At 47.5% G+C, this 8,481-nt stretch overlaps 1 protein-coding gene across 1 annotated transcript; it reads left to right on the forward strand.

The window, feature by feature from the left end:
• Positions 1-2,273: 2,273 nt before the first annotated feature.
• Positions 2,274-6,264, forward strand: LOC123085378 (peroxisomal nicotinamide adenine dinucleotide carrier). Its single transcript, XM_044507006.1, has 11 exons — positions 2,274-2,585; positions 2,685-2,762; positions 2,869-2,943; positions 3,073-3,203; positions 3,371-3,425; positions 3,524-3,640; positions 4,903-4,971; positions 5,051-5,158; positions 5,424-5,492; positions 5,581-5,635; positions 5,800-6,264. The coding sequence occupies exons 1-11, from the start codon at positions 2,505-2,507 to the stop codon at positions 6,000-6,002; spliced, it is 1,041 nt and encodes a 346-aa protein (XP_044362941.1). The 5' UTR covers positions 2,274-2,504; the 3' UTR covers positions 6,003-6,264.
• Positions 6,265-8,481: the final 2,217 nt, after the last annotated feature.

Below are 8,481 nucleotides of genomic sequence, written 5' to 3' on the forward strand. Positions count from 1 at the left end.
ATCCTTACTTGGACAAGCATCCCACTTATGATTAACCTCTATTGCAAGCATCCGCAACTGCAACAAAAGTATTAAGGTAAACCTAACCATAGCATGAAACATATGGATCCAAATCAGCCCCTTACGAAGCAATGCATAAACTAGGGTTTAAGCTTCTGTCACTCTAGCAACACATCATCTACCTATTACTTCCCAATGCCTTCCTCTAGGCCCAAATAATGGTGAAGTGTCATGTAGTCGACGTTCACATAACACCACTAGAGGAGAGACAACATACATCTCATCAAAATATCGAACGAATACCAAATTCACATGACTACTAATAGGAAGACTTCTCTCATGTCCTCAGGAACAAACGTAACTACTCACAAAGTATATTAATGTTCATAATCAGAGGGGATTAATATACATATAGGATCTGAACATATGATCTTCCACCAAATAAACCAACTAGCATCAACTACAAGGAGTAATTAACACTACTAGCAACCCATAGGTACCAATTCCGGACTTAAAGACAAGAATTGGATACAAGAGATGAACTAGGGTTTGAGAGGAGATGGTGCTGGTGAAGATGTTGATGGAGATTGACCCCCTCCCGATGAGAGGATCGTTGGTGATGATGATGGCGATGATTTCCTCCTTCCGGAGGAAAGTTTCCCTGGCAGAACAGCTCCGCCAGAGCCCTAGATTGGTTCCGCCAAGGTTCCGCCTCGTGGCGGCGGGCGCGCCCCCACCCTCGTGGGCAGGGTGTGACCCCCCTCCGGAACTTCTTGTGCTCAGTATTTTTTATATATTCCGAAAATGACTTCCGTGAAGTTTCAGGACTTTTGGAGCTGTGCAGAATAGGTCTCTAATATTTGCTCCTTTTCCAGCCCAGAATCCCAACTGCCGGCATTCTCCCTCTTTATGTAAACCTTGTAAAATAAGAGAGAATATGCATAAGTATTGTGACATAATGTGTAATAACAGCCTATAATGCAATAAATATCGATATAAAAGCATGATGCAAAATGGACGTATGCATTGGGGGCCTCTCCCGGTGCTCCACCGTGTACGGGTGCTAAGGGTGCCACGTAAGCAAAAAAATGATGTGGCAAATCTATTAAAAAGGAGAGAGAGCATTATGATGACTCCATGAGGAAACGGTTCTAAGCACGTGAACCTATGCAAAATACCTACCGACCAATGCATGAAGGAGTTTTGTTGATAAAAAATTAAATAAAGCAAGCTTAGCAACAAAAGCTAAACACCCATGCATTGGGGACATTAGACTAGTCACAATGGGAGTAACTTAACTAGTAACATCACATATTTCAATACAAAATTGCTTATGTGGCAGTTAATTAATGAGGTGAGAGGGGCTTGTGGTAACTTAGGTAGTTACTGTAATGTCACACATTTCAAGGCATAATGAGTCTATAACCTGATAAATGAACTCTTTCATGATACCACTCATTTGTTACTACCCACTATGGAGGTAGTAACATAGACTAGTAACATCGGTAAGTTACTATTCTATGTTACTCCCCACTGTGAGCAGTCTTAGTTGCTAAGACAATTAATGCACTTAACACCTCACCTTAGCATCAATGCATTGGAGGAGGTCTAATATGCTTAGACTAGCCACAATGGAGAGTAACATACACTAGTAACATACACATATCGCTGAGTAGTGGGTAGTAACATAAGTGTGGTGTTATGCAAAGCTTCAATTATTAGGTTATAGACTCATATTGCATTGGGACATGTGATGTTACAGTAATAGCTAAGTTACTAAAATCACCTCTCTTATCATTAACTCATTATCACATAAACAAAATGGCTGAATTGGACTTGATGTTACTGTTGAACTTACTTCCACTGTGGCTGGTCAGCACCTCATCTAACGATGCACTCAGGGCGACAGAAAAAAAAAGTCAACTGAAGCAGTATATTCGGGCATCCATGCCTGAATGGAAGCCGACGAAACAAACATCAAACATCTGACTGTGTGTTGGGCTGTTGGCGTGGTAAACAAAGCAAAGCATCGCTGTCCGGCCTTCACTTGTGAAATGTACAAACTGCGCTTTCCTGGCAAGATGCCAAGGCGTGAGATATCCTCCTCGTGCAAAGCGCGAACTCCTCTCGCCACTCCCCATCAATCAACTCAAATTAACCGGAACGAAACCTAAATCGAATTGAATAAGCAAAAAGAAAAAACTAAAACGAAGCCCGGATATATATTTTTTTGGTTTAAAAAACGTGTACTAAAAGGTGGGCGGAGGGACACGAGCTGACGAGTAGCAGTACTACAGTATGCAGACGTCTGAACTTGAAGGGGAAGCAGGGCAGTACCAGTAAAGCACGGGACCGAACCGGGGAGACCACGCCTCCTCCGTCTCTCCCACTCCCACGGCAGCAATCCAGCGACGCCCGGCAAGCAACCGGCGGCCGAGGCGGCGGGGGGTCTTCGGGACGCCCACCACGCCGCGGCGGCGATCCACCGGGGTGGCGGGGTGGAGATGTCGGACGCGCTGATCAACGGCCTCGCCGGCGCCGGCGGCGGGATCGTCGCCCAGCTCCTCACCTACCCCCTCCAGACCGTACGTCCCGCCTCCCCGCGCCCCAGATTGCTCGCTCGCTAGCTCGCCCTTTGTTGTTGTTGCTTCCGCGTGCTGAACGGGGAAGGGTTTCCGCGGCAGGTGAACGCGCGGCAGCAGACGGAGCGGGACCCCTCCAAGCCGGCGTTCAAGGACAGCGCCGTCCGCCAGTTGTGCCTGGTCCTCCTCCTCCCCCCGACCCCCTTCTCCTCTTCGTCCGGGCTGACGCGTAATCTGCCCTGATCCGACTCTAATGCTTCCGTGATCTCCTCTTCTGCTGTAGTAGGTGGTGCAGAACGAGGGGTGGGAGCGGCTCTACGGCGGCCTGGCGCCCTCGCTCGTCGGCACCGCCGCGTCTCAGGTTCGCTCGCTGCTTGCTCGATTCACCGACGACCTGCCTGCCTTGTTTTTCTTCCTCTTATGAATAAGTCCTGCCTTGGTTTTGAGGAGATGCTTTACACGCTTCTGCATCAAATTGATGTGCTATTAGGGTGTCTACTACTTCTTCTACCAAATATTCCGGAGCAGGGCGGAGGCAGCATCCCTTCGGCGATCCATTAGAGGAATTGGGGATGGATCCGTCGGGATGTTCCAATCACTCACTGTCGCTGCACTTTCTGGGTAATTCGAATTACTTGTGCATCTATCGTTGACCTCATGCTTTCGCATTGTCTTTTCCTGGACTTAATTACTGTAAGCTCATAGTACTGTGTGTTCTAAAAGGTTGCGGCTATGATGATGAGCTTTTTGTGCTTTTGATTCCAAATCTGCACATTTGCTTTTTGCAGATGCGTTAATGTACTTCTCACGAACCCAATTTGGGTTGTTGTCACACGAATGCAAGTAAGGAAATGCCAGTTTCTCGGAGCAGTGTTTCCCAGTCAACTGACTTTAGTGGAAATCATTTGATATCCTGAATACTAATTTATTATTATCTGCAGACTCACAGAAAGGCAAACAAACAGCAAGGCCCTCAGGATCAGGGTTTGACATCTGCTCTTGATAAGGCCCTACAACCTGCCCCAGTGGAAAACGTCCCTCATAAAACTATCAATGTTGTACGTATCTCTGATCATTCTCCCTCTAGGATAAGACACTATTGATGCAATTACATTTTGCTGATTACTACATGTCTGATTAATGTCTGTTCTTACCCATGTTGGGAAAAGGTGACACTACTATTAAGTAGTTTGTGGGATTATAAGGTTGTGACTGGACTCTGTTACTATTAAGTACTCCCTCTGTCAAAAAAAAAGCAACAAAGCCTTTAGTCCCAAACAAGTTGGGGTAGGCTTGAGCTGAAAAACCCAAAAGATCTCGCAACCAACTCATGGTTCTGGCACATGGATAGCTAGCTTCCACACACCCATGTCCATGGTCAGTTCTTTGGTGATATTCCAGTCCTTCAGATCTCTCTTTACGGACTCCTCCCATGTCAAACTTGGTGGTCTACCCCAACCTCTCTTGACATTATCAGCACACCTTAGCCTTCCGCTATGCACTGGAGCTTCTCGAGGCCTGCGCTGAATATACCCAAACCATCTCAGACAATGTTGGACAAGCTTCTCTTCAATCGGTGCTACTCCAACTCTATTCAAGATGCAAAATAAATAGTACTCCCTCCGTCAGCGGCACATATTTCGGGACGGAGGGAGTACTATTTATTTTGCATCTTGAATATCTGTTTAAGGATTTACGTGGATATGAATGTTTACCTTGTAACAGATTGTTCGTGTACATCCACGTTTCTTTTATTATAATTCATTAGTATGTCATTTCTTCCTAAGTCACAACCTTTGGCATCAGCTAGAAGCCTATAAGGTTATCATCTGGTAACAAGGCACATATATCCTTATAATCACTAAGATTTCAAACTGATAAATTCACCCTTTCTCCGCCCTTTATTTGAAGGCGTCCAGCTGGTGAGAATTGGTAATGCCTTAAATTGTTTATAAGTATCAGGTTCCTGGTTCCACAGGGTGTCAGGATTCACTAGCTGAACAGTAAGCACTAAAATGATACATGATATATTCTTCACATCATTGCTATGTTGCTGCATGTATCGTACAACAAAGTGTATATGGTTTGTATTCTCAATAAGAGGCACATCGTCTGAGCCAACTCTTTGAATCTTGTAAATGTTCAATTATGTTACTTTATGAAGGCACATAACAAATTCATGTTTCTTTTTGTTGTTGTCTTTTATTTATTTATTATGTAAGGCTGTTATTTCACACGTTATCTTAATTCAAAGCCGCTCTCAACTGCTACAGTTATGAACTAGTTTGGAGTATGGTTGATTGACTTAGTCTATCTGCAGATTCAGGATCTTTACAAGGAAGCTGGAGTGTTTGGCTTCTGGAAAGGGGTTATTCCAGCTCTTATTATGGTATAAGTCTCTGTTTTTCGCACTTTCTTTTGCTCAGTGGTCTTACAAGGGTTGTTCACCAAGCTTTACCTGCTACTAGGTCAGCAATCCCGCAATTCAGTTCATGCTGTACGAGACTCTTCTTAAGAAGCTGAAGAAGAGACGTGCCTCTAATTTTAAGGGGGCTCAGGGACTGACTGCTATTGAAGTAAGCTATAGCTTTTCTGGTGAATTATTTTTAGTGATTATTAGGAGGTCTGTTGCTGGGGCCTGACGGTCCTGGACCTATTACTTCTGAATACCTGAAAGTTTGTTCATTCATGATATATATCTAGTCTATAAAAAGAGAACAAGATTTGTTGAAAGCACTTTGGCATTTTGATGTGCTGCTCTAATACTAGCATCTCTTTGTTAGTTAACTATGTTACGGAAATTCGTAACAGCTAACCTCGTTCATGAAAACACATGCTCAGGTTTTTCTTCTCGGAGCTGTTGCAAAACTGGGTGCAACTCTTGTTACATATCCTCTTCTAGTTGTGAAGGTGATTATTTGGTGCAGCAGATATAAGTGCAACTTTTCCGCTGCATATTTGTGCATGTATATTGAACTGAACCATGTTTATGCTGCAGGCAAGACTTCAGGCGAAGCAAATGATCGATGATGACAAGAGGCATCGCTACAAAGGTACATGATCGGGCATCATTCATTTTTTTTCTTTCAATTTTGAGTCAGTACTGTGTGTCAGTTCCTATTTCTTCCAGCAAGCCTCTACTTCTCTTCCGATTACTATTTCCTGTTGTTACTTACTTTCCTATAAAATATGTCATTCTGTGATATCCTTCTTTCAGGCACGTTTGATGCAATCACAAAAATGATGCATTATGAAGGCCTGTCAGGGCTTTATAAAGGAATGGGCACAAAAATTGTACAGAGTGTTTTTGCTTCTGCTCTCCTTTTTATGATCAAGGAGGAGCTAGTGAAAGGTGCTCGATTCTTGGTAACCGGTGACACCAGCCTGGTAAAGAAGTTGCCTTCAAAACCCTCAAGATGATCTAGGTCTGCGCAGAAGTGTTAGTTGCTGATTATATCATAAATTGCAAACAGAGTCGGCAAAAAGAGCTCGCCTATGTTAGGAGGTACCAAGTTACAGATGGTAGACATAATGGGGATGTAAACTTGAGATTATACGGTGACCACTATGATTCTTGTAGGTACTGGGAAAAATTATACATCGGATAGGATATTTAAGCCATTCATGTAATGTAAAATATATTCAGGAATGTTGAAACATCAAAATAAGTTGGTAGTGAGAATTGCAACTGTCTCATGTGCTCGGATCTCTTGGTTTTCTTTAGCTTGGTATTTTAGGAACCAGAGCTGATCTTGAACAGTAAAACCTAAACTAATTAGTACTCCTGTTGTAAAGAAATATAAGAGGGTTTAGATCACTATTTTAGTGATCTAAACGGCTCTTATATTTATTTATGTATGGAGTACCTGATAGGACAAAGAACTCCAGCCTGGTATTTTAGGAACTAGAGCTGATCTTGAAAAGTAAAGCGTAAACTAATTAGTACTCCCTTTGTAAAGAATTATAAGAACGTTTAGATCATTTACAGATGGAGTACCTGATAGAACACAGAACTCCAGAATTACAAAAGTGACTTTTGGGTAAGGGAAACGAATTACAAAAGCTAACTGTCCGAGTCTTACGCCGGTCGCGCACAGACTGTTTGGATCGGACGAGATCTTGCAACCAGCAGCGTGCACTCCCTCACTTTATCCGCATCACATCCCCTCCTTCCTCCTCTGTATCTTCTTTCTCTTGAATTCAGTGTAACTCTGAACCCCTTGTACCCGCACCACCAGCGGCGCCGCCGCGAGCCCCTCCCTAGCTGATTCCAAGCAAGGTGGGCATGGTCTGCGGGCTCTCGGACGGGCGACAACCCACACGGCTACGTGCTACAACCATTGCGGCCACGTGTGACAGGGATGCTGGAACCAACAGTGCGGAATGTTACTACTAATGATGTGGGATGCTGGAACCAACAGTTGATTGTGCTGCCGAAGTTGTTACCGGCGGGTTTTTGCTGGAACCAGTAGTGAGGATACTGGAACCGTCAGTACAATATGCTACAACCGGCAAGAGCAAAGCTGCGACCAGATGGCACGGGATGCTGGAACCAGGAGCACGAGATGCTGGAACCAGGAGGAGCTGCAAGTTGCGGCCGTCCCATTGAACGAAACAAAGGTGGTTGCCATTCTCTTTCCGTAGCGTGAGAGCCCTCCCTCCCCCGTGCGTCACTCCGACGCCGGCGTCCACCTAACCCGTCGCTTGCCGCTCCGGCAGCGCCGGCCACCTCCCCATTTGTTCTCCGCCCCCGCTCTCTGCTTCCTGGCCATGACGGAGAGCCCCCGCTCCGTCAACTCCGTGTTCCCTCGGGAGAGGCCTGTCGTCTCTGGTCTGGGGATCTCCTCGGCTTCGAGAGATCTGCCGAGGACGTGGCTGGCCCGTTGGCGCCCGGCGCGCCACCGGCCGCGCCTCTGCTGGAGGGTGCCGTGCCGGAGACCTGCCGGCGTGTGTCCCCATGGCAGGCGGCCCCTGCTTCGAAGAAGACCCTGTGGAAGAGGAGGGTGGGTGCGGATCTGCCAGCTGGGGCTCCGCGCCGCCCCTCGCCGGTGAGGAAGGGGGTCTCGCCGGAGATGCGGGACAAGTGCTTTCGGTGTCTTGCAAAAGGGCACTTTCTGAAGGACTGCACCAATGAGGTGGTGTGCTTCCGCTGCGGGCTCCCCGGCCATGTCGCCTCGCAGTGCAAGCGGCCGCGCAGCCCGTCGCCGGTGGAGGAGCTCCGTCGGGATGCGGCGGCTAAGGTGGCTCGCCGTTCCGCGCCGCGGGACGAGGTGGGGTCTGGGTTGGCCAGGCACGCTGCTTCTGCCAGGGCCGCACCACTGCCGCCCTTGGCTGATCCTGCGGCGGACCCGGTGTGGCCGCGGCTTGCCGTGCCGCGCTTGGAGGTGGCGGTTGATCCGGAGATGGAGCCGTCAGAGTTGTGCGTTGTAAGGAGGACCCGCGCCATGGATGACATTGAGCACCGGCTTCACAAAGCCATGGTGGTGTACATTGGTGGGGACAGGTCGGAGATCTCGCCGGAGCTGGTGAGGCGTGCTCTGAAAGACAGGATGGGCATCCCTGAGGACAGATTTTCGGTGCACAAGTTCTGCCCGGAGGATTTCCTGGTGGTCTTTGCTAGACAGGAGGACAGGAATCTGTTGAGCAGGCGGCCGGTGCTGGAGCTTCATGGGCACAGGTTGTCGTTCTGGCAGTGGATCAGGCAGTCGCAGGCGGTGTTCGCGGCCATGCGCTTCAAGGTGAGGTTGGTCATCGAGGGGATCCCGGCGCACGCATGGGAGCTTGAGGTGATTGAGAGTTTGTTGGGCGGTGCATGTATCATCGATTCCGTTGCGCCGGAGACCTCTGCTCGCTCAGATCTTGCTGCGTTCAAGTTGCTGGCCTGGACGGCGGACCCGGA

The sequence above is a fragment of the Triticum aestivum genome, chromosome 4A, assembly GCF_018294505.1.
Source record: "Triticum aestivum cultivar Chinese Spring chromosome 4A, IWGSC CS RefSeq v2.1, whole genome shotgun sequence".
Taxonomy (NCBI): domain Eukaryota; kingdom Viridiplantae; phylum Streptophyta; class Magnoliopsida; order Poales; family Poaceae; genus Triticum; species Triticum aestivum.

Coding starts and splice junctions, on each gene's coding strand:
- LOC123085378 (XM_044507006.1), top strand. CDS start 2,505: ATGTCGGACGCGCTGATCAACGGCCTCGCCGGCGCCGGCGGCGGGATC. Junction 3,426..3,523: donor TTGTTGTCACACGAATGCAA/GTAAGGAAATGC, acceptor TATTATCTGCAG/ACTCACAGAAAGGCAAACAA. Junction 5,159..5,423: donor AGGGACTGACTGCTATTGAA/GTAAGCTATAGC, acceptor ACACATGCTCAG/GTTTTTCTTCTCGGAGCTGT.